This window comes from Gambusia affinis, linkage group LG03 (assembly GCF_019740435.1).
Source record: "Gambusia affinis linkage group LG03, SWU_Gaff_1.0, whole genome shotgun sequence".
Taxonomy (NCBI): domain Eukaryota; kingdom Metazoa; phylum Chordata; class Actinopteri; order Cyprinodontiformes; family Poeciliidae; genus Gambusia; species Gambusia affinis.
In genome coordinates this window covers 17,766,851-17,793,427 of record NC_057870.1, presented here as the reverse complement: position 1 = coordinate 17,793,427, position 26,577 = coordinate 17,766,851, and the positions used below count along the sequence as shown (strand labels likewise).

At 39.4% G+C, this 26,577-nt stretch overlaps 1 protein-coding gene across 1 annotated transcript in view; it reads left to right on the top strand.

The window, feature by feature from the left end:
• sema6a (sema domain, transmembrane domain (TM), and cytoplasmic domain, (semaphorin) 6A) overlaps positions 1 to 26,577 on the top strand; it is a 157,181-nt gene that overhangs the window by 66,613 nt on the left and 63,991 nt on the right. The window contains exons 2-6 of the mRNA XM_044110280.1: positions 3,080 to 3,242; positions 5,044 to 5,161; positions 21,939 to 21,999; positions 24,106 to 24,168; positions 24,608 to 24,709. Of these exons, the coding sequence (XP_043966215.1) occupies positions 3,143 to 3,242; positions 5,044 to 5,161; positions 21,939 to 21,999; positions 24,106 to 24,168; positions 24,608 to 24,709 (444 nt within the window). The 5' untranslated portion in view covers positions 3,080 to 3,142. The remainder of the gene's footprint in view (positions 1 to 3,079; positions 3,243 to 5,043; positions 5,162 to 21,938; positions 22,000 to 24,105; positions 24,169 to 24,607; positions 24,710 to 26,577) is intronic.

The following is a 26,577-nucleotide window of genomic DNA, read 5'->3' as shown; positions in this document are numbered from 1 at the left end:
TAAAGAAGCATTTTAGATCAGAGCTCTACACACTCAGTCACACTTAACACACAAGGAAGCAATTGGCTCCTCCACGCAGAGCGTAATTCGGTAAAGACAGGCTGTGTCTTGCCTCGTCCCTTTTACTCCTGTGTTGCAGCCGGTAATGAAAGGGCCGCTGGAAGGTTTAGAGGTTTCACTTAAGATGTTTTATGCTCAATTTATTTTGTGTATCATGGGAGGAAGTGGAAGAGGGGTTTTAGCATCCAATTAAAACTTGCTGATATGGATGGAGGAGCTTCTCCGCCTCCAGCCACAGCTGATCACCAGTGAGATGTCTGGAAAACTCGTCTGAAATTTCCCCACAAACAATAAAAACAGCATCATCTGCGTTTGTGCGAAGGATGCAGTTAGGATTCTGACATAATGAAGCAGAGTTTCAGAATCGCCCTTCGTTCATCTGAGCCGTGTCTTGTTTTGTTGGTTGGTGCGGCCTCCATCCATCACTGACTACTTTCCCTCCCTAAGGGCTACTTCCTCTTTCTTATTCTACTTCCTGCTCATCAATCAGTCAATTACTGGAAGAGTTCTGGGTCAAGGTTCAAAAACGATTCACATCTTAGCCCCCCAGTGAGGTTTGCTCTACTGTACAGGCAAAAAAGAGAAAAAAAAAATCCATTTTCAATTTGAACAAAACAAAAAAAATTAAACATTAATTCTGAATTCAGCATAGATAACCCACCAACACAATCCAAAGAAAACTTGTCTTCTCAGGAGTTGAGAGAAACCAATTCCTGGAAATGCCTGAATGCATTTCACTGGGAGATGATGCTGGACTGAAGCAACATCTATTTTTTAAATAGCTCTGTCTTATTAAAATGTAAAAAAAAAATAATAATTTCACTATGCAAGGATAAGATGGCAGACCAGCAAGTGAGAAAGGATGGAGGGGAAGGGAGAAGCTTTTGAGATCAAGGTTGTATCCAGGCTTTAGTATTGGTATTCTCCTCAGTGTTAAAATGAATCTACCACTGAATAGTGTTTTCATTCCTCTCCTGAATGAGATTCACAGGAGCATGGAGAGAGAAAGAGAGATGGGGGAAGAGAGGCAGAGGAACATGACAGAGAAAAACGAGAAAGTAACCCCTCCTCTTCCTCTTCTTCCATCTTCTTCTTCTCTCCTGGTTGCTCCCCCTCTAAGATATACAATAGCAAATGAAAATACAGCGTGGGATAAACAACTTTTATCAGGCTGAGGCAAATGAAATCGACTATTTTATTCAATTCCTCATCCCTGAAGCATCCCATGCTCTTTCTGCACAGCTACGTCTCATCCTCACAGCGTCAGCAGAGAAGAGAAAAGAAAAAAAAACTGAAGGTGCTTCATGCAAATTAAACGCTTTATTCCTGATTAGATTACAGATGCAATAATTGTCTCGGATGATTTATGGGTGTAATTGTGTGCACACAAACTGCAGCAAGCTAATCCTAGATGCCTCCATTTGAGCTATGAGAATGCTGCATTAGCTCAGCTTTCGCTTTGAGGACAAAAATCATTGCTTTCATGCGACTGTTACTGTAAGAAAACGAGACGATTTCTTTAAAGGTTGACATGATGGAATAGGTGGGTTGGTTTGGGATGCAGACCATGGACAAGGTTGGACCCCCTCCTTCATGCTGGTACTGATAGAAAAGGACAGATGCAGGTGAAGGAATGGGAGGAGGAGTAAAGGTTTTCAATGACGCGATGTATCGTATGACTCGGGTGGTTTTGGTGTGATCTTTCTTCTGTGTTCTGACAAAAAGATTCATACAAAGTTCTAAAAAAATACTTTCTGTCAACCGATTAAATTTAAAAAAAAATCAGATTAATCACGCCAGGACTGTGAAATACCATGATTAATCACTATGCTTAACTTTGTAAGCTTGAAATATGAAAATGCATATTTTCAAGAAATGTTGAAGAAAATGTTTTATTGTTTCAAACCAAACTTCTCAGTTTTACGGGTTTTCATATGCAGGAAGGTTTAAAATAAGTGATTCTGTTTCAAACTTAATGTTAAATATAAAGTGGTTGTGCTTACCCAAATGTCCATTTAAGTATTTTTAGGCACTAGTCGCCTTTATTTGATAGTAATTTGACAAGAAGGGAGCAGAGAGAATGAAGGAAAGACATGCAGCAAAGGAAATGAGGATGCGATTCGAACTCGGTATGTTCTCCATCAACGTCTATAGCTCCTGTACGGGACGCCTGCTCTTACTGCAGTGTTTTTTAAAACATAATTTGCCTCCAAGCACACCGCTGACTCTCCTTGCTTATCTTTTCACTCATGTTTGCGATTCTGCATTGTTGAACGCAGTCTTAAGCCCTGTTTTGAGCTACGCAACCCTGTGCAGCAGAAAGGCTTTTTGGTCAAAATAGGTACTGTGATTAATCTGTACTATGTAATATTAATGCATTCAACTTTTTAGATTAATCACAGGTATTAATGCTCACAATCTTAGTATTTATCAACATAAAAACCAAAATGCTTCATATAAAGCAGACTGTTATCCATACTCTGATTCAGCTGGGAGTGTCTACATGTTCATGTCCCTGAACATGTACGAGTCAGAGTACAGGTTTGTTCTACCCTTGTAAGAGAGTGCAAAGTATGAAATAAAGGACCTGCCATGCTGCCCGGCCCCATCTCCACGCATGGCAGACGCTCTACAGCAGGTTAATCTCAACAAGAGCACTCCTGCTTCACTAAGACCCTGTCATACTCCTGCAGGGAGAGATCTGCTCTGCCTGACATCGATCTATGACGCATATTACCTCCCTAATCCAATTAATTTGGTTTTGCTTGCATGGTGGCTTACTTGAGTCATCGAAAATGCTTATAAATATAACTCGGACTGACTGAAGGAAGCTGGGTCAAACTGCTCAAACAGCTAATTTAGGAGGGATGTGTGAAGTGGCTTCTGACCTAAAATGCAGGAATCAAACATGGGGAATATTGATTCTGCAGCCAGGTGAAAGAACTGTTCCTTGAACTTTGTTGATATTTTCTCTGAGAATCTCATCCTCGCCTTTCTGCCTGTGTCTCCTCCTGTGCAGGCGAAACCACATCTTTAGCAGAGGACCAGCAGCAGCAGCGGCGGCGGCAGTGTTGGAGTGACCATGAGGTCAGAGGCCTTAGTACTCTACTTCACGCTACTGCAAATAGCCGGGGCGGGTTTCCCTGAGGACAGTGAGCCTATTAGCATCTCACATGGCAACTGTAAGTGTTTTTTTCCTTGCTTCTCTTTATTTTCTCTGGGCTATTATCTCTTCTCTTGTGCACAATCCATCCTCTCATTAGAAGTAGTCTCTCTGCTTTCTCTCTTTTCCCTCTTTGTCTTGTACTTCAGAACTCTCCATTCTCAGTATGTGTCTCATTTGGTCAGTCTTTTTACTCTGCCGACACCCTCTCAACTAGTGCTTCCTCTACAGCACTTACCTTCCCCACAAAACTGAACTCCTTCTGCAGGACTGGAGTGCAAATTGGCACCAAAGGATGGGCCCTATACATGGACTAAAATAAAAGACTTAAGGCAGCATTTGAAACTGAGCCCACCTCACATGATTGGATAATCCGCTGTCAGGGTGCTTGTGTTGCTCTGATAGAGCACGCTCTGGAAAGCTGTAAAGATATGGTCATTGTTTTCTCTCCCAGTGTTTTTCCCTGCATCGTGTCCTGTTCTCCTTACTGTGGGCGTAATGCTCTGTGTCCTGGCAGAGAAAACCAGAACCCAAGCCAGACAGCCTCACGCGGACCTGTGTTACGTCCAAAACCACCAATAACAGAGTGAACGCATGGAGCAGAGCGGCGTATTTAGTCAAATGAAAGAATTAGGACACCTCTTTATATATTAACTTGGGATCTATAAAGCAAAAACCATAAAGGTACCTTAGTCATTACGCAACATATGAGCAAAATTTCATTTATCCAGCTCAGGAAAAAGTCAGGACACTTTATTAATTCCTCTCAACCTCTTCAGTTGAAACAAACTCATTGAGATGCTTTTTGCAGCCATCTAGCATCCGGTGACCGATATTCTGAGGAAAGTTTGTCTCACTCTCACTGTCAGGAGTGAGATGTTTGAGGTGTTCTAACATGTTTGGTCTGTTTTAATTGAGATCAAGATCTGGGCTTTCCATGACTTAATCCTCAGCCAGTCCTCAGTGGATTTACTGGTATGTTTCAGGTCGTTCTCATGTTGCAGGGTCCACTTGGATTTCCTTTCATGTTTTGCATTTTCCCAAAGCTCCCTCTGAGACATTGAAAAATTAATGGTGGACTCTGTGACGATGAGCTGACCAGGTTCTGCTACAGCGAAGCATCTCCATGACATTTCCCCTCTAGGCTTCACAGTTATGTGGCTTGTTCAGCAGTTCTACAGCGGTTCCTTTACTGCTGTACTTGGTCTTGGTCAAGCATGTCTTTCACTGTCACATCAAAGATATAATATTTTACCCTCATCTGCTAAAAATCCTGATTCCAGTGGTCTTGGGCTTCGTCTATGTTGCTTATAGCAAACTTTTGTCTAACCTTCATGCTTTTTTAAATCACTCTCACTTCAGCAGTCAGGAGCACCCCACAAAGCAAACCTCCTTCAAAATGCTGAGCAACATAATGAATTCTGCAAAGCTTATTGTCAGAGGCACCTGAAATGATACACGTTTGTGTAATATTAACCATTTTAAGTGGAAATACATGTGGGGTTGTCCTAATTATTCCATAACTGAAACAGCATCTTTTATTATATTCTACAGAAAATCTTAAAAAGTATTATCTTCTGCTTTTACTGTGCATTTCAGTAACTAGAATTATTCTGTATTGTTAAAATTATGTTAATTTTAAAAAAACAAACATTAACAGTTCTGCCATAATAAAGTTATTATCGCACAGGAAGTTGAGCCCAGAAGGTTGACTGCATTCCCTCGTCAAATAAAGACACAATGGAGGCCCAGAAATTCATAATATCTGATTACTTTTTTAACTAAGGGGATATTTTATCTTAATTTTTACCTTTTGACAGACACAAAACAGTATCCAGCATTCGTGGGCCACAAACCTGGGAGGAACAACACGCAGCGGCACAAACTGGACATCCAACTCATCCTGATCATGAACAGGACGTTATACATCGCTGCCAGGTATGTCATAATCACTGCTCAGTCTGTTAACCTGATGTCTAATTGTTAATTTCATTCATACAGCATTTGTTCATCCTCTCAGTGGGACAGACATTGTAAGCTTGTGAAGGTGGATTTGTTCAGTGTTTCCTCAGACTTTCTGGACATATATAGCGTTCCACACATGCTGCCTCAAAATTTACATCAAAGCAAAGCATATTCCACAGCAGTGATCAAATAATAATTTCACATAATTTCATGTTAAGCTATGCAGACTTCATGCCTCTAATAATGAAGATTCAGTTTCCTCACTATGCCAAACGCATGTAGTGACCAGTGTACCAGGGGAATTGGACCTACAATCTGCTTAGTTCAGTTAATTTTTTAACCAATCAATCTTAAAACATACTTCTTAGGCATATATGATTAGATACAATTCATTTGTTGCATTATCTTTCTGACACTACTCAATTTTATGCAGTTCTGTTATTGTTTTTGTTCCTTTACTCTATTCGGTTCAGTGTTTTGGCAAGTGCTTCCTGTTATTACAAGTGTTTTTCAAAGAAAGTTGCTTTGGTCGGCTTGTTACCATGTAAACTGTAGTATAAATGTAGGAAAGCATTTTCAATACTTGTAAGTATAAACATCTTGAAACAGGAAGTACAATTAGTCCAGAGAAAATGTTTGATAGTCTTTCTAAAATAGAAAGAGCTACTGATCAGAGCAAAAGGTTACATGCATTAAAAAACAACTTCCTCTATTACAGAACCTGGAGCATTCTTTCTTCCTTCTTTATTTCGTTTGGTAAAAAAAAAAAAACAACAACAAAAAAAAACAAAACTCTGCTTTGGCATTTCTATCCTGAGAGAAAATTGTATGTTGATTTTTGGCCAGGTGCATCTCTCTCAAGTCTAAAGTTGCTTTTCAATTTCATTCTAATGTGGCTTTTTGTGTAAATCTGCTGATAATGCAGTGAGGAAAATGCTCAGACGTGGTTGTGAGGACTGCTGCTCTCATTGCATTGTTGTTGTTCTCAGTTTTAATCTTGTTCTCAGCCAAAGCTCATTTTACCTCTTTCAAGGTCCCATTGGACTCACGTCGCACTTTTAAAAAACATCCACTCATAATCACGTAGCAGAAAATTACCGACGAGTGATAACATTGAAAGATGGAGTTGTTTGTTTTTTTTTTCCTTTCTGTGCGACTGCAACCGCATTTAAATTGAAACTGACAGTTATGAGAATATAATCAAAATTTTACTTTTCCACTATCTGTTGCGGAAACCTAACTAATCGATTTCAAATCTCTCAAGCCTGGTTTACATTTTGTTTTCCTGTCTGTCACCTACATTTATTTGCTTTTATGAAACCGTTTCCAACTGTCGGTCTGTCTTTTCAGAAAATAGAGCTCAGCTACACCATGCGGAGTCGTGGAGAAAATCCATTTTTCTTTTATTTTTCATCTAGTTTCAGGTATTTTTTTATGCTCATGCTGCGTCCTCTTTCCACAAAGTGAGCAAGCCAAAAAGGGATTATATCCATATTCAGTTGGCAGGTGAACCTTATGCTGAGGTCTGAAAGTGCAGAATAATATTGAAAAACTGCAGCAATGGAAGAAAAATGGATCACTGTGATGTTTTTCTCCTTTTTGTGCCGATTATGGCTAATTGAGTGGCAGCCTTGATTGGAGGCTGTTGAAGAAGACACAATGGGGGTCTTTCTTTATTTTTCTCCCAAGCATGTCAAATTAAGCTGCGCAGGGAGTCTGCTGCCTTAAGAGGCAGAACTTTTTAAGATATCGGCGGTCATTAAGATGAGGTGTGTGGAAAGTGAGAGGAAGCAGAGCGAAAAAAAGGCAGGGAGGCTGTCGCCCACCTGCTCCACATGGGGTAGCACAGGTCTTACGGGTCGAGGAGGTAAACGAGACACAGAGGCTTTATTGGAGGGGTGTGTGTGTGCGTGTGTGTGTGTGTTTGTGTGCTGACCAGTTGTCCCGTGGATTTAAAAGTTATTTCTTTGCCTGCATGTGTGGACGGGTTAGGGAACACGAGCCCTGGTGGGCGTCGGAGCCCCAAGATCCTGTCTGCACATGTGTTCTTTTTCCTGAAGGCGCGTCAGTCCCCGTCACGTCTGCCCGCTCAAAGCAGGCAGGAATTTTCACACATGGTCGCGGCATGCGACCCCTGAACGAGCGGGGTGGCTGCTTCAGATTAGACCAGAGTCGGATGACCATTGATCCCTACTCAGACAGAGAGGAAACTTAGCGTCGATTACATGGGCACCCGAGTGACAGCTGTGGGCAGGGTCATCCATCGGGTCTAACGGGATATCGATAAAGACATGTAAAAGTTAAGCAACAGCGTAAGGCAAACAGCGGAGACAATTACCACCTCGGGGATCAATTTGAAAGCGAGCCAACATTCAGCACAGGCAGGATGCAAATCGAGACAAAAAAAAAAAAATCTGAGCTGCATCAATAGTTTCTTTTATGAAGGTTGTCCAGTTAAATGACCTGTTTATTCTGGGGCCAGCGCCACGCTGCTCTGCCATCATGCCTCTAGACTGGCTTCGCCTCAGTTCTTGGTGCGCAGCAGCTTGCAGATGGCCTCTGTGAACGCTGTCCAAAGCCCAGCACTGCTTCGGCCTGTTTTTGAATGACTGTTCAGTGTCTGAAATCCCTTTGGCTCCTGATTCCGCGTTGGCAAAGTGAACGAAAAAGAAAAATATCACAAGATTTTTAAGCTGTGCCATGCATACAAACATAGAAACTGATGAAATTGTAAACAGACAAAAGTGGCTTAATCCGCAGAGAGAATGAGTCAAGTCTTTGGCACCAACCGAGCTCAGCAACAGATGAAGTGATTGATAATTTGTCCTCAGCTCTTCGGCGTGAATGGAGAGCTGTGTGAAAACACTCAGTCCTGTTTCTGTCTATGTATGTAAGGAAGAGAACGTCTTCCGATTTTCTAGCTTGTAAAATACAATTAGCCTTCTGAAACTCATATGTACTCAATGTTCAATATGAATTCAGCTCTTGGCAAGTTTAGATTTCTTAATATTCTGAATCTCCTTCTGAGGCTCAGTTTCCATCAAGTGGTTCATCCAGAGAGACAAGACTGCTGACAAAATACAGTCATTTCATCAACAACTCTGTTTGTTCAGCTTCAGTAAGACAGGGGCTGGACTGAATGTGACATTTCCCCTCTTGGAACCTCACATATCTGCTCTTGTCAGAAGAGACAACACAAATTTATTTTAACCACCTTCATAAATAATAAAAACAGGAAAAGAAACAGTTATACTATCCAAGATATATAGAGAAACAGCCCTGCTGTTCTTCAAGACCTTTTTATTATCAGCATTATCAGAGGAGTTTTGCAATATAAATCTATAGTTTATCACAATAAAACATGCCAATGCAGAAACAGCTAAAAATTTTGAGCAAACATTTTATTTTCTGCTCTCCGAAAAGAGAAACTCCATATTGTGCTTCTGCATTTTTTGAAGAACCCTAGAAATAATTTTAATTGCAAATTAGAAAATAATGCATAGAAATTTCAGCTATCTTCACAATATCAGTATGCAAAGAATTACTTGAACATTTATTTGAGCCCTTGGATTCACACTGCATGCAAACAACTTACATGGCCAGCCGACTGGACTTTTACTGCCCTTGATGTAGATTTAAGTGACCTTAATACTAAAGCTTACAGAAAGCAGAGAGAAAATTGTGGTGATAGAAAAAAAGGGATGAAAATGTGGTTTAATCTCCCCATTGAATTATTTAATAACATCACAGTTGCAGGATTTTCTTCTCACTTGTAGAACAAGTTTATAACCGCCAATTCCACAGTACAGTCGAGTTTTTGTAAATCTGATTTCTAGAAATAGTCCTCAATTAGATATCACACACATCTAATTGAGTGTGTCAACGCAGAAGATTTGAATATGGATAACATGGTAAAAGATTTTAGAGACATAACCTTACAACAGATTATTATCGACACACTAAAAGACCCTAGTTAAACCTAAAAGTTATTTTCCCAGATTAAAAGAGTCTCTGCATAGTTTGTGTAATTTCTTGATATTTTTTGTTGTATCCTTGTCAAATGTAAATACTTAAATATTAAGTATATACATTTCATGTTTGATAAAGTCCCAATATCTTTCAGATGTATATTGTTTCATTAAGATGCAGAACAACAAATACAATAAAATTTTCCTGCAGAATATTTTTGCAGAACTGCATAGGTCAAAATGTTGTCATTATTTCGTAACTCAGATGCTGCATGAAAGTTGCTTCTTGGGTTCTTTTGTAAAATCTACATCTTCTATAGAAAGGCACAACAGTGACATTTAACATTCTATGCTGCTGTTTAATTCTGTTTTTCCTGCATGGATCGGCTAAATAATATTTGGTGAGGAGCATAAAATTCTCATATGTGATCTTGGCGGTTTTCATTTATCTTCCAGGGTGTGTATTTTAGTAGCAGAGTCATGTTTAATCAAAGCAATAAACTGTACACTGAGAGGAGCGCTGTATGATTCCTATCCCAGAGGTCCATATTTCAAGAAAAGGGTACACTATGTGCTGCATTCAGAGGGAATTTATCAAAGTTCAAAGGGATATTAATGATTTTGCTTCTGCCAGAAAATATCTATGCATGGGCCTGAACGCGTGTGCACCTGCAAATGCGGCAGTAATGTCAGAGTGACTGGTCTCTTGCTTGTAAAGCAATTTGATTAAAGCCAGTTCCAATTTAGTAGTCGTAAAAACATGTTCAAACATCTCAGAAGTAATACATTCTTGAGAAAGTTCAGTTTGCTGTTTAAAGGAGGCCAGCTGAAACTCCTTGTGTTTTGTTGGCTTGTCTGTTCACAGTAGCCAAATCCTATGATGCCTTACTGAACACAAAGCTGTGCCTGAAATTATTTTTATTGTTGGTTTAGTCAGTTATTAAAAGTAAATGTTGAATTGCACGAGACAAAATAACTGGCGGCTTGTTGGTAGCAAATTCTTTCTAACAAATTTAGACCGGTTGAAGTGCGTGGTATCTGCTTTTTACACATGTATTTACTGTTCTCTTTAAATTTTCCTGCACTCAGAACAAAGGCTTTATTATAATTTTCTGGTCTCCTTAAGCAGGTCAGATTTCTTAAGTTAACTGATGACTTAAGTTGATAGTTTATGTGAACGTACCCATGTATGTTTCTCTAGTTTGTCTTTGTGGTGGCTCTATGATGCAGCAGTGACGTATTCAGGGCTTATTTAGATATTCACCTATTTATTAGATTATTAAATATGTTTAGAAGAAAACTGTGAATGAGTTTCAATGATCCCCACTTCTAGGAAGTGCTCCAAATTTTGTTATGTTGGTAAAATGTCATAGTAAGCTCACATGACGGGACAAAACACAATACTGGGTCTGGAAATTTATTTTGTACTGTAGTTTGACTAGTCCATACAAGCAAAACAAATGTATTATAAATCTGAAATTCTGTCCAATTCAGTTTTAATCAGCATCATGAGGGTATGTATGAATGTGTTACTGTATACGCTGCCTTGCATTCATGTCCTCGGCCCCTCCGCATGCAGAGCATAGTCGCCATTCTTGGGCTGCAGGCTGGCTTCGCCATGGCAACACCAGCCGCACTGTGTTTACACCCCTCTATGGGGCTGGGAAGCATGGGAATCAGAGCAAGAATGCGTGTGTGAGATCCGTGTGAGACTGAGAGCAAAAGGACTAAATTTTGTGGTTGCCATTTGCAGTCACACAGAGACAGACAGCTTCACTCAAAAATCCAGATTACTTTCTCTCAGTTGAGTCCACTAAAACAGTTGTACCTCTGTGGATGGCGCTCCTCCCTGTTGGGTCTCTTTGGGTCTTGCAGTGGAGGCCACTGGAGTCTCCATTATTGTAGCTCCACCAAATCCTTTTTAAGCCCACTAATGACTGGGATTACATGCTTGCCTCCTCTCTTTCCCTCTCTCTCCTCGCAGAACCAACGACATCCAGCCATGTCCTCACTCTGAAACAAAAAAGATTGCAGATCCAGAAGTTATAATCACCTAAATCACGTTTAATTCAAAGGATAACGCTGTAGGAATGTCATCAACCTGCTTTATTGTTTGTGACTAGTTCAGGGGAATTATGTCCTAAGATAACAGATAATTCCTTTTTCTTTATAAGAAGGCTGAAATGTGGTAGCAAGTTATTTTCACAGATTTAGCCTTGTCCTTTTCCAGTCAAAGTAACTTTTCAAATGACGGCACACTAATTGGCTTCCAGAAAAACCCCCAAAGATGCTAGTAACAAAATGGACTTAGTGGACTTACTGGACTTTCATTGCAACTTTTAGAGCAACTTTGTATAAAAAATGTCATTATTTACCGAATGACACTTTATGACAACAGTCAGACATTCATAAAGACTCCTTCATGTTCATGACAGGTGTGACTAGTTCAGTGTCATGTCAGTTTTATGCACGCCCTGTCAAATAAAATGTTACCAAATGTTTGCTACCATCAATACTCAAAGTAGGTAAGAATGACTACTGGTTTGAAGGAAAGCTGTTTTTGTATTGGTTTTGTAACTTATTGTTGGGTACTTCCTAAAATAATGACTTAAGTCTCTGTTGGGCAAAATGATAATAAAAAAAATATTCACTTTTGGCAAAATGACTTTTAGGAAGGTGATGATGTGGAAATGAAGTGTTTTCAGTCTTGGATTTTATTCACCATTTGCCTCTCAGGGTATATGATTAATTAAAACACAAGCAAACTGACTCAAGACACCAATTTGGTAGCTTAGAATTTAACATTTTTGTTGTTGTTGCAACTTTAGCAGCAATTTGCATTTTTACAAAATGCTAAATACTAAAACAGCCACAAATGAAAGCAAGTGTGATGAGAATTTCGAAACTCGTAATAAGAACTTTAACCTCGAAAATGAACAACCTGCCTCAGCTTGGGGGTGGGTGAACCCTGGCTTGTCGCATTTCATGGTGCCACATCAGCGAGGGCCCCTCGATGCCCTCGGCTCATTTAGAACCTCAACAACTCTCTTCACATCCCAAAGGTGCCTGCCGGTTCCCTCCCGTCCACTTTGTCAAGAGGATTTGAAGCAAAGAAAGCCAAAACAATGTACAATGGGCCCCTCCATCTACCACCCATGATCCAGTTATGAAGAGAAAGGAATATGGGGGATGAGGGTGGGAGGCAGAGAGGAGCCTGGATGTGCAGGCATTTAGTTTGTGGAAAGTGGGGTGGTGGCTTAAGGTGCAGGGATGCATGCTAATCACATTCTCGTCTTTTCTGCTGCCTGAGAGTGAGATGGATTGACAAAGACCCGGCAGACGGACCGAGCTGGCCTACAGTCGCCCCAGAAGAAATTCGCTGTTATGAAAACGACATTCTTCCTCACAAAGAGACTGTGTTCTCATGGCTGCATGTTCGACGAAGAGCCTCTCCGTCATTGCGCTGTTCTCAGTCTCACACTCTTGCCCACGCTCAGTTGTTCTTCTGTCTTGACTTGATCACTGAGCTCCTTTCTCTTCCTGCGTACTCATTCTTTCACAATGGCTTCGTATCTGCGCCCAGCAGAATATTTGCATACCTTCCATACAGCTCACACATATTTGTCACTGAATTTTGGGAAATGGAAAGCCCACACATTGACACCCAATGTTCTCTTCTCATCTGGTGTCAAAGGCTGTGGGTGTTTCGTTATTTACTTCATTCATCTTTAGAGCTTCATCTTTGGCACTGCAGACTCTAAATCTTTATGTTTCGTGCAACAGCTTTGTGCCAGTGAATTAGTTGGACATAAAATTAAGAAAAATGCCTCAGCAGCTAAATTCTCAGACTTACACTATCCACCAGTCAACTCGCTTTACAAGTGAAACGTGGATTTCAAAATGCAAGGTGCACATGGACACGATAGCTGAAAGGAAGAGATGTAACAAGATAAAGTAAAAATCAGTGTTGTAGTACTCGAAAACGGTCTTGGTCTCGAGACCGGTCTTAAGACCATTTTTTGATAGTCTCGGTCTTGTCTCGGACTCGACCACATTTGGTCTCGGTCTTGTCTCGGTCTCGGACATTGAGGACTCGGTATTTTATTTCAAGACCGGTCAAGACCACAACTGTGAAAATAACGCTAAATCATCAGTATCAATTTCTTTAAGATCCTTCTTTTTATTGGATGCACTCCTGATTCAAATCCAAGCAATAACCCGTCTCATTGGTAAATGCATGTTGTTGTTTTTTTAACTGCTGTCGCCCCACCCCCTTTCACCTTGAGCGCGGACTGCAGCACTTCGATTGAAAGTTACAAGTGGTTGTCTGAGAAAGGGATAAGATGTCGGCCAAATCATCGGTTATAAAATTTGGCTATTTAAATCACAAACAATACATTTGTAAAGCAACATTGAGAAAAAAGCATACAGCGCAATGTAAGTTCTGCAGTGCTTCACTATCAGAGACGGTGGGGACTACGTCCAACTTTTATCGACACCTTGAAAGAAAGCACAAAGAAAGGTAAGCTGTGTGTAAAAGTGATATTAGGAAAGCTAGCAAGTTAACGTAAGCAATTTCCTCGGTATCAAAATTATTCTACCCGGCCATCACACAGTTCTTATTTCAATATTAGCTACACATATTAAGTTAGCTAAAGTTATATATGTATGCTTTGTCTTTTAGGGTGAATGTTCTCCTTTCTTATCCGCTATTTGCCACCTAGCTTGATGCACAAGTTGTCACCTAGTAGTGTTTGTGAAAACATGTCGGACATTACTGATTTAATTTAAAGAAGTGTTGATTCGTGTTGTGCATGGACAACGCTGTTTCAATTACAGCTTTCCTGAACATGTCTCCGTATTTCTGTCGGCTTCATGAGTGGATTGCAGCACATAGGTGGAAGCAGAGCAAAATTAAAGTCTGAATAGATAATCGTAATATATTTTGGTTCTTGTTCAATACTTATATATAAGCAGAGAGTGAAGAGACTAATATGCCTCACCTTATGAAAAATTAATAAATTAGTTGCTTTGTATGGATATAGGCAAATTACTTTTAGAAACCACATTGTTATGTTGCCATTTACAATTTCAGGTCAATAAGTAACTTTTACCAGTTCACTCTCTATGGTTCATACCATATCAGTCATTTAACTTACTTGTTTATCCATTTCAAAAATGTGATGGCCAAAATACCATTGATTTGCATTTTGTTTATCTACATGCGTTTCTAGTAACATTACATTACACATATTTGACATGTATTTGTAAAGTTCCTACTTATTTTTAAGGTTGTTTTCTTATGTAATTGATGTTCATATGATCAGATAAACTGATTTCTATGTCCTATTTATTAGGTTCCTGGAATACAAGGCAGGGCAACAGAGTGATGTCACACAGCCAACAATATCGTTATTTACACAGAAAGTGCAGCTCTACAGCCCACAATCGCCAAGGCAGCAAGCCATCAGTGAAGCCATTGTTCAAGATTTGATCATTGGATGTTGTCTGCCCCTCTCCCTCGTGGAAAATGGACACTTTAAACACTTTCTTGAAGTCCTGGACAGTAAATACACACCAATCTCTAGAAAAACAGTTTCTGAGAGACGAATTCCAGAATTGGTCAGAAAAGTCAAGGAAACTGTCTTGGAGAAACTGAAGACCCAGTCGTCTGTGTCATTAACAACTGACCTTTGGTCTGATCGCAGGCTACGCTCCTTTCTTGGGGTGACTGCCCAAGGCAGAGAAAATACTATTTTGATCGACTTTGATTGTTTGAAATTCTGTGATTACAACATAGAAGTACTAAATAAAGATGTTTATGTTTATTCCAGTTCTCTGTGTAAAATATCTAGGTGTTTTTACGTGAATGTGGGTCTTTTAGATCAATTTTAGTGATTTTGATCATGTTTCACATTTTATTGTCACATACTGGCGCTGGTCTTGGTCTTGACTCGGTCTCGACTTCCCTCGGTCTTGGTCTTGACTTGGTATCGGACCCTAAAAGTCTTGGTCTTGTCTCGGTCTCGATACACTCTGGTCTTGGTCTTGTCTTGGTCTCGGGTTAGGTGGTCTTGAACACAACACTGGTAAAAATGTTCATGACAATCAGCATAATAATTTCCCTATATGTTGAGGTTTACTGAGGAAAGAAATTCTGTTGTGTCCGTTTTCACTTGATAAACAACAATCTCAATTCTTCCCTTAAGAGAAGACTATTTTCCTTTTAAAACATCTAATTTAACTGACTTTTTTATTTGAAACAGACAAGAAACTCAGCATTAGAAAGGTGTAGTAGTGTTCCCTTAGCAGGAATGCAGAATCAGGTGGGAGAAGGGCAGTACTGTTTCATAAAAAAGTATATCCAGTCTCTTAGGCCTTCAAACCATGGAAATTGAGTGATATTTTTTTTTTTAAATTACCGCTATGTCTGTTTTAAACATTACTGGAAATCTGGCCTGTACCTTTTTGGGTCAGAATTTGATAAAGAAACGACAAGAATTACCACTTTTTTGTAAGCGAGAGAAATATGTATATTCTATACAGTCCCAAGAATCTTTTTTAAGAATCTCATTAAAAAGATTTTAATTGATAGGAATGGTGTTATAGAAAATTGTTGCAGTTTTGGGTGAACCTCGATATACCAGAAATGGACCAAAGATTAATTAGGACTGCAAATTGAGCAAAACCACAATGACATAACAGTTTATTTCATTCACCCGTGTCTCTATGAATGATTGAGCAGGCACTAACTTTAATTAAAACTACTCTATAATTACTCCTTTCTAAAAGATGCCAAGTATTTATGGCAAATTAGTTTCAGTGATGTTCTTGGATTACGCTTGGCTGTAAAAAAAAGTTGACAATCTTTTGGTTTTTGCACCTTTTGGCCTATCCTTCAGTGAACTTGAAGTACACTTGAAGTTAGATTCAAATAGTTCTAAACTCTGGTAAATACCTGGGGCCTCATGCATAAAAGAGTGTGCAGTTTTCATACTAAAACTTGATGTGCGGAAAAATTTAGAAAAGTGCGCCTCAAAAAAATCGGATGTATAAAGGCGTGCGCATGCAGGTGGCCGCGCACCTTTTCCTTATTAACTCTTAATTTGCGAGAAATAGAGCGCAGCTGCTGGTCCACCCTGTCACCACCTATAAATACATACAATATGTGAATTAGTATAAATACCCGGACGTCTGCTGCCACGTGAAGCAGTAACCATGGCAACGTCCTTGATTAAGCCGTATAAGTATTTATAATAATACTTATATATTTTATTTAAAAGGTGCTTTTAGCACACATAATATCACCTCACAAAAATCAAAATACATTTTAAAGAAAATAAAAATCTACATTTAAAAAAAGCGAAAAAGTTTGCGTATATTGACTCAAACTTTGATGCAAAATTAATTTTTTATACATGCCGACTTGTGCGTAAAATATGGCGCTGCACATTTTTTGTGCTCACGCTCGCTTTATGCATGAGGCCCCAGATCGTTTTAAAGACAAAATCCAATAATCATGGGTGTAATTAAATATTCCTATGAGTGTAGGAACTGTGAAGGCACCATGAATTTAGTTGTATCGAATAAAGGGGATAAAGATATTTCATTCAAATCATTTGAAAAATAATTCATCAATCCCGATGGGAAATGAAATTTGGATGCTGAAACAATAAATTTATTTTACATAAACATGTTGCAGCAGTTTATTTGCTGTGGAAGTTTGAACATTACAATAAATTTGAATTCAAATAATTGGAAAAAAACAATTTGATTTAATGCACTGGGTCCATTATAGCAACATTAGCTGATGAACTGAAGTACCAGATGACAGATCTGTTTATGAAAAGCGATTATGCAATTTTAAAGGAGTCATGACCCTCATCTCATGGTTATTTCATTTAATTTTTCCTATTTGGAACAGGTAACTCTGATCAAGTACAGTAAACCTTGACACAGCAAATGTGAACAACTTTCTATAACAGATATTTTCAAGCTCAGCTAACTAATGCATGTTTAGGTTCCGTGTTGAAGGAGAGAATGAGTGATGATTTTATTGCTTCTGTGTAAATTGCTGGGTGCCGTTGCATCTCATTTGGCTCCAGGCCTTTAAATTCACCAACTCCTAGAAATTGGCTCAAACTAAACTGTGTAAAGAAGTTTAACATCGTGCTTGGTAGCTATATTCCTACAGTTCAAAGTCAGGGATACGAAAGAGAGAAATACAAGATGACTGATATAAATAGATTAACTTTAGGGTGAAAGCCTTCCTGAACTGTTCAGTGCAAATTAAAACGGGCCGGTAATAAAATGACGTTATGAGACTAGCTTTTGCTATAACTTGTGTTTTCATCTGCAGCGGTTTATGTGTAAGCTGTTCTCAGCAGGAAGGAGAGGCCTTGAAACACAGTTCATTTAATTCTACTTGTGAAGAATCACAGCAGTTAAACACTTAAAGCCTCAAATAAAATTCACATCTAATCAAAGAAAGAACTCTATTAAAGTTATAAATTAACTCGGTGTAGTTGGAACATTCAAATTTGTTATTATAAAGTCAACCCTTTGTGCTCAAAATCACAGCTGACATTTTGTCACACAAACTGAAGTGTTTTTGATTGACGGCAGCCACTGTCTTTTGTTTAATTTATCTACAGTCTGTTAATGTTATTACCTTGAAGTTCTCTGAACCGAGAGAATGTGAAATATCTTTGTGATTCTAAACTCCGATTTCTAAACCATCCATCCATTTTCCGTACATCCTTAGTGGGTTCGGGAGGTGCTGGTGTCTATCTCCAGCTAACGTTCTGGTCGAGAGACGGGGTTCACCCTGGACAGGTCGCCAGTCTGTCGCAGACTTTTTCTAAGCAATTCTTCAAAACATCTTTGAATAGATCTGGGGCCTCATGCACAAAAGAGTGCGCAGTTTTCACAGTAAAACTTGGCGTACAGAAAAATTTCAAAAAGTGCAAAGAAATTTGGATGTACAAAGCCGTGTGCACGGACGTGGCCGCGCACCTTTCCTTTATACATCCCAATTTGCGAGAAATAAAGCGCAGCTGCTGGTCCGTCCTGTCGCCACCCGTAAATACATGTATATAAATACATATTTAAATTAGTATGAATTCCCAGAGGTCTGCCACTACTTGGGGCAATAACCATGACAATGTCAGTATAAGTATTTATAATAATAATAATAATAATAACTCATTATAATAACTTATTATAATAGAATATTGTGTCTAAGTTATAATAATAATAATAATAATAATAATAATAATAATAATAATAATAATAATAATAATAATAATAATAATAATAATAATGACATGGTATTAGCCCACAAATGAAGAAAGGAGGCTAAAATTAGGATTTTGTAAAGGCTATGACTGCAACCAACTTGAAAAATAGTAGGAAGTTGCTGAGTCAAGAAACCTACCAATTCTGCTAAGAAAAGAGGTCAAATATCAAGAGTGAAATCTTCTGTGAGATTGTTCAGGCCATTTGAAAAATTAGTGAGAATATTTGCTGCGATTTATGCAATTTTAAACCTGTGCACCAGGTTCCTGATTTTCAGGGAGTTCATTCAGGTTGTTTGTTGAATGATCATTCAAATAAAGGATAACATTCTCAGAATTGTCAGAAATGTTCATTCATACGATGAGAGTAATGAAAACTCCATGTCTGGCTGCCTCTCTCTTGTTTCTACTAAGAGGATGTACGGTACAATGTACAGATGTGACCTGCACCACAGGGTAACAGGAGTTCAGGAGCAGTGTTGTAGAAGTTAAAAGGGCTCTGGAGGGAATCTGTGCCGCCATGTTGGAGGACGACGAATGGGAGAAGGGGGGAGGGGGACGTCTCTATGCACATATGTGTGTTTACAGAACCGGTGTTGACACAGACACAGCCGCTCCATTGTCCTCCTCAATCTCTGCTCAGGATGTTTGAGGGACGCCTCGCCGCTTGGCTCCCTCTAATCTCTGCTGGAACCAAAAACCCTGCAGCTGGAAGGCTTCGGCCCTTGAGGGACACTGTCAGCGCCGGGACAGTATGGCAGGGAAGGTTACTGCTGAGAAAATGTGGAGCAGTCAATTACAGATTACTCATGAGCTGTTTTAAAACTCCAGGCAGTGAAATAACCCAGGGGATTACAGTAAACCCACCAAGTAATCCTTTGATTTAATAGCTTTTGATTTAGTTTTGTCTTTTTGAACATAGAGTTTGAATTCTTAAAATAAATATATAAATGAAACTCAATGAATAACTTTTAAGAGACTTTCAAGCACTTAAACTGAACACATTTAATGTTTACATCTGCAAGTTTCACTGTATTTTAAAAGACAGTTTAGTTTTGTTTTAATTTAGTACAATAAAAAGATTTAGCTGCTGTTATCAAATTCAGTACTACCCCAGTTCTTAGATCATTTCTTGTGATGTTTTTCATGAACATGTTAAATAGAGGAGCAGCAGCTCTTCTGTTAGCCCTCCGAAGGGGATGGGGCTCCACACTTTGTCTCCCAAAGGAGGAAGCACATTTTATCCTCTTCTATCAAGGATATTGTTCTTTTGGTTGTATTTCAAACCACAAGGTAGCTGCAAGAGCTTCACTTTTTGTTTGTCCTGTCTCACACCGTCGATATCAGCCTCTCCAACCTACTGCCACTCATTAACCTCTACCTAGGCAGAGACTAACGTCAAACTCATGAAGAAGCAGTTCTCCTGGAGGTCAGCTCTTCCAAGCCTCAGACTTGGAGAGACAGATCCTCTTCCCAGCTGCTTCACACAAAGTTATGAACCTCTGTAATGATTGGTGTAGGTTAGGGCTGGGACTTAGCTATGGATTCCCATCACTGGCAAAAATCAGATGCTGAGGTTTCCAAACTAGACACCCTCTCCTCTCCACAACTACGCCTTGAGATGCTGTCTCTCCCACTTGGCGCTCAGTTTGGTTATAAAAGAACCAAATAGCCATAAATGGAGCTCCAGCTCCTCGTACTCCTTCAGATTTCCCTGTAAATTGTGTTTATGGATCTGGTTTGTACCATTCTTCAGATCCAACACAAACAAAACCTTCCCCCAGTTGAGAGCCACAGCTTCAAACTTGGTTGAGTTGACTGTCATCCCAACCACTTCAAACTCAATTGTGGATCTGTCCACTGTGTGCTTAGGAGGCCAACAAGCCCACATAGACTGAAAAAAGCAAAGATGAGACCTTGAGCCTTGCAAACCAGACACCTCCTCTCCAAGGGCACACCTTGAGAGCCAGTTCATGGATCCACAAAAAGGATCGCTGACGAGGGACCAATCAAATTCCAACTCGTGTTGAAAACAATGTTTGTGCTGATAATAAAGAAATACTTCTTGATTTTGTTGTTCAAGGACAGCAACATGTAAATGTGTAAATAAGCGTAAAAAACTTGATAAGATCCACATCTTGGAACATGAGAGGGTAGAGGACCCTAACTTTTTCTGAAGTTTTAGTTTATTTTTGTTTTGGACAAAAAAAAAAAAAAAAAAAAAAAAAAAACACCGGTGGAATTTAAGATATCAAATATATTTGGTTCAATTTAATCTGCATCTTAACTGCATCTTAAAACTTTAGAAGTATTTGATGTTTGCTTTCCTAACTAATAATCTCCCTGATAGAGCTGACTCAGACAGTTTGTGGACACAGGACATGATGGATATTGGGTTCTACACCCACAGCTCTGACATCTCTGTTTTCTCCTATAAAAAGCTGTTTTCCTAATTCCAACCTCTCCCAAAGATTAATTATTCAAATGGAGCTTTGTGTGTCATAGTGAAGACTGGGTTTTTGTCCACAAGGACACAGATGTGCCGCCACCCCCCAAGAAGGCGATATAAGTAGATTCATTTCAAGGTGCCTGTTACTCCAAAGACTTTATTAGATTTAGTTAATGAGAGAGAGCAGGGCTGGCGGTCTGAGCGCAGGTTGGGGAGCTGGGACGTAATTAAACCTTGAGTCTGACGATGCCACTATTACACACTTTGATATAAAAAAGAAAAACTCACTCAGCAACTAATCTCCACCAAAATTAAAACAGATACATCATTCGTCACGGTTGTTTCTCCTTTCTTTTTACCTCAAAATGAGATGAATCCTTTTTTCCTTTGTTCTTGTTCTGTTCTCATCACCTCAACACCTTCGACTCTCCATCTCCAAGGGAGGCGCAGCCACACGTTGGTCTGTCTGAGAGCTGGTTAACCTTTTAGAGTTTTATGTCTTCCATATGCCCTGCTGGGACTTTTATGGCTGGACTGCGTAACACAGGAGAGGCTTTTATGTTTCCAGGCTAGCACGCATACGTTTTCTCGTCCGAGCAATAATGAGTGTTAGTATAGATTTCCTGTGGCTCAAACAGCAGACTTAATTGACCTGAACAGCCCTGAGTGACTTGGCACCTCCCGTCTCAACCTTCCCTCCTCCATCGCCCCCCCATTAGGACCTTTCCTCTGGACAAAGAGGCTTTTGTCCCCAGGCCTGCGCTGCAGCACTCTAAAGCTTTGTTGACTGTTTCTGTCTGACAGAGCAAATAGCTCTGGCCTCCTTTTGTTTATTGTAATTTTTTGAAGTTTAAACATAGTTTATACAAAGTCCCATTTTTTGACATTGTTTGCTGGCTGCGGGGGGGAAATGGAGAAAGAAGAAAGAACACAGGCTTATTATTTGTAGATTTTTTCTGACTGTGTGTTGCTGTCTGAAGTCTTATCTTCTCATTTTTCTCTCTCTCTGTTTCTTTTCCTCCCTCCTCCTCTGGCAGGGATCACATATACACAGTGGACACGGAGACTGCCAACGGTGACGAGATCTTTTTCAGTAAGGTGAGTGAGACGTGGGACTCTCTGAGGATTGGTTGTTCTTGTCGTGCTGCGATTTGACAGCGTAACCCTAATAACCCTCCTTGCTCTGTGTGTCTGCGTGTGCATGCTTCCATCTATGTGCTCGTCAGCACTCTAACACACCTGCTCAGAGACGTGAGCTTGCCATGGTGACCCTGCAAAGACAATTATCCAGTCAGTCGGTTAACAAACTGCCTGCATCATGCGTTGCTCATCAGTGGGGCAGTGGAAGTTTAATAGAGCTGTAACAGATGCTAAAAGGGAGAATCTTGGCACGTTACAAAGCTGAGTGAAAGTCTTGATTCATCTTTTATGCTTTTTCACATATGTCAAAAAAATTCAGGGATTTTTGCTATCCACAGGGCAGCAATGAAGAAGGGTTAGGGTGATTTCTTGGACAGCAATGTCACTCAGCCAGTCTATGTTCAGTTTCCATGACAACCAAATAGTTCTGCATGATGTTTAATGATTGTCTCAGTTTCTAACAGCTTAAACTCACACAACTTCAGCATCAAGATATATGTTTCAGCGTGAATGCATCAATTTGTAATCAAAATGTTTGCTGTCAGCATGCCAATAAGTCCATTTGGATTCAGAGACGTTTCTATGGAGACGATCAAAAACAAAAACATAGCCTCTTACTTCTGGATGTCCATGGGGTTTGAGCTTGAGCCATACAACTCATATCAGAGACCTTTTTCTGGGGCTTAAGGAGCCACTGTAGACACATCAACACCCATCTTTATATTTTCTTTCCAAAGAGCCAGACTTTCTTTTAATATTTTTAAATGGTCTTTATCAGTATTTCTTCATGATTCAAATGTCAAATTAAATTTTTTTTTCTTTAGCCTTTTTGCACATTTTTCTTTTTTTTTTTTTTTTTTTTTTACAATTTGCTTTTTTACTTTCTTGTCAGCAGCATGTCCCACAGCAGTACTGACGATAACAGACTTTTGTGGGTTTTAGCTCCATTGACTTGATTCCCGATGAGCAATTAGCTGAAGACTTTGCAGACAATAGATGATGCTTATCTCTGGTCCATTATACTGTGCTTTCAAAACATTATTTCAGGCTGTTCAAGTGCTTGAGAAACCATCAACAGTGCAATCTAAAGTGCAGAACATGCTAACATAGTCAGGTGCCAGGCCTGGAATAAAAATCAGCAAAAAAACCAACATCCAAACACTCAAAACTGTTGTAGCTTTTTTGACGGTCTGCAAAGGAATTGGTTAAGAAAATATCAAAAATTCAAGAAAGGCCGGTTTTAACTTCTGCACAGTACTGTTAATGTTGACCAAAGGGGAATTTAATTACAAACATTTAAAATATTTAAACAGTATCTGATATTTTCACCACATCTTCTCTGCAATGTTCATTCTCTTTTTAGTTTACCCACTCCTCACTGGCATCCTCTGGCCTCATCATAATAGATGCAAACAAAGCTCAAAACAAGGGCGTTCTCTTGTACACAACCACCCTCCGTCTCCTCTACTTCAATGTCAAAGCCCGGTGAGTGGGTCTTAATGAGAGCGGGCTGCAGATGAAAGGCTGGTGAGGAGAGGCGAAGACTGATTGATGACCGAAGGTCTTTAATCAGCGGCTGAGCTCCAAACATGCTTCACAACGGCGGCGGGGCACACGGTGGTCTGAACCCGTGGCTGAGCGTTGACCCTCAGGCCACACAAGGAATGGTGTATATGTGTTAGTGTTGGTGCATGGTCGCTCATGAGGCTTAGCATTGATTAATCAGTGTGTGGACTATAGGGAGGAATTTGTCCTTGGATAGAATCGTCTCTGATCTGTGGCCTGCATTGTGCTTCCACCTCTCTGGCAGAGAAATTAGGTTTTCAGAGCGGTAAACAGATCATCTGCCGGTGCTCAGAATAAAGTTGGTCTCAGAGCAGTTTCCTGATGTGGGGAATCAATGATGGGGAATCTCAGATGATGATTATTGATCCCTGTATGGATGGATATTGAGCTGTCTGCTTGGGCTTTTTTTCCCGCCTAAATGTTGAGTCTGTTTACTCTCAGAAACTCTCCTTCTCTCTGTGTCCTATTTACATCGATTATTTCAATTTTTTTTCTCAGAAAATGACCTGGAAGTCCAGACAGGCAGACGTGGACACTTGCCGGATGAAAGGAAAGCATAAGGTAACACATTCATCACAATTTACAAATATGTCACATTTTACGCAAGTTCACATCAGATTTCATAACTGAGTCTCTCCGTTTTGTTTTTCTTCACACCCACACACAGACATTGACATAAGACCCTGATGATGCATCAACTTATTTTTTTATGGTTTAAATAATTTCTAAAGTTCATCAGTGGCAATCTTCATATCTTTCAGTCGTGTAATATTATGCAAAACGATTTATCGTTTCATTAAAAACATTGCGTCCCCTGATGAATAGTTAGTGTTTGTTATACCTGGGTGACATGTACTTTACCAGAAAAGCATAAAAGGAAGAACAAGCTTATTGATCTGCGAGTCAAATGTTGCTATTAGTGTGAAAGTATAAAGGCAGAAATGTCACCGCTCACTTTCTCTCTGTTTTGTTCTTTTATCCTGCTCTCTGCTCCCTGAAGGATGAGTGTCACAATTTCATCAAAGTCCTCCTGCAGCAAAACGGTGACACCCTGTTTGTTTGTGGAACAAATGCCTTCAATCCGTCCTGTCGAACCTACAAGGTAGGGAAGCATGCAACTCTTCGTGTAGACACATTTGTTCTCAGATATACTGCACCCGCTGGGCCTCATTTATCAAAAGTGCATGCACCAGAAAAACAGTTGCAGCGTAATTTTAAGAAAAAATAAATGTTGAGATTTGTCACTTTGAATGTGAGCGCAGGATACACCCAGATAAAAACCCACTGCAGGTAGTGTATCGCGAATGTAAGGGTTCACTGTGGATTCATGTGTTTATGGCAAATTTATGTTTTACACTGCTGGATTTCAGATGATTTGTTTATTGTGGTTTATATTTTTTATTAACTTTTTCTGTCAAATTACTTTGAAGTTCAGAAAAGAAGACTGTATGAGTGGTCCATTGGCTCTGCAAATTTTGTGTCAGATTAGTTGCCTAAATATTGAAGAACATTTAAGTATAATTTAAAAAAAAATCACTCTTGTGAATTAAATTGGTTGTATTTCGAATTGGAAACATTTTTATAGCAGTGATTTGAGATCAGAATTTCTCAGGAAAATGTTCCTTAAACAATATTACTGTACAAATCTGAACTGGCTGAGTAAATAATTGCTGATTGCTGGCACAAAACTGATAATGAACAGAAGCTACTTCAAACATCTTATGTCATTATTGGGCACACGAGGCAAAGGTTTACTAGAGCAAAGTGATCAGAGGCTAGAAAACTGATTTAAGGTTTGAAAGTTTAAGTCTGCCAAACTCTAGTAATGCATTCAAGGTGGAGATTTTGCTGCTTTAGAGACATGAGCCTCACCAGACTGTGGTTTGGACAAGATGCACATTTTCAAATATGGATGTCAGTGGAAAGCAGCTGCGAAGGGCTCTAATGGGGAAATAATTTTGTGCACATCTGCACAATATTACATTGGATCGTTGGGTGTAAAACTGTTGCTCTGCAGTGCAATGAACTAATATTGACCTGGGTTGACGCTGCACATTATATGGAACAGCAATTTACTTTGCATTATTTAGTGTCTGCAAACTCACAGATTATCCTTAAATGCCCAAATTTTTATTTAGCTCTTAATGATATAATGAAGAAATTATGAGGATGAAGAAGAGGAAAATGTGCTATCAGTGCAATCAGTATTGTCGTCACAACAATGAACAATAATATCTCAGTATCATGTTTTACTAATATTGTGCTGCTCTAGTCTGAGGACTGTCAGAACTTCATCACACAATTCCAAAAATTTACTGTACAGTGTTTCTATTTGGTAAATATGATCGTAAAATAAGACCTTACAAAACAGGTTATTTTAATGACTATTGTTCTCTCCTAAATAAAACAACACATGGCTGTTTTCCTGTGCTTGGATTGACCAGTATGCATACGTGTACCATAAATGTCTGATGATAATTTCTGCACCCAAATCTTCAGCAGTTTTTTTCATAAATGAGGATCACTTGTGTTGTCTTTCCCCACTTTCTCTTTTGTGTACTTGTCAGGCTATTTTGGTTGATACCAAAATGATCCTGCAGCTACTTACTTTGTCTTTTGACTCTTGTATATTTAATTTAATACATCATAAATTTTATGTGAAAATGTTCAGCTACATGAGAATGACAACTTTCAGATGTCATGTATTCTGTACATGTTTGCCAAAATTAGATGCTACAAAAACCAGTGGGCCTCAAATATTGCAGCAGTGACCCAATAACAGAACTTTGCTATGCATTGTGTCTGAACTGATAAAGATTCACTCACATCGGGATGCAGAAGGCTAAAAAGGGAAATTGACAAGTACTTTATGGTCTGGCTGATAATTGACAAGTTGTACAGCTTTGAAATGTCATTCGCAGTCAGTCGGATCCCTAAATATGTAAAAACCAAAAGCAACCCCTAAAATAT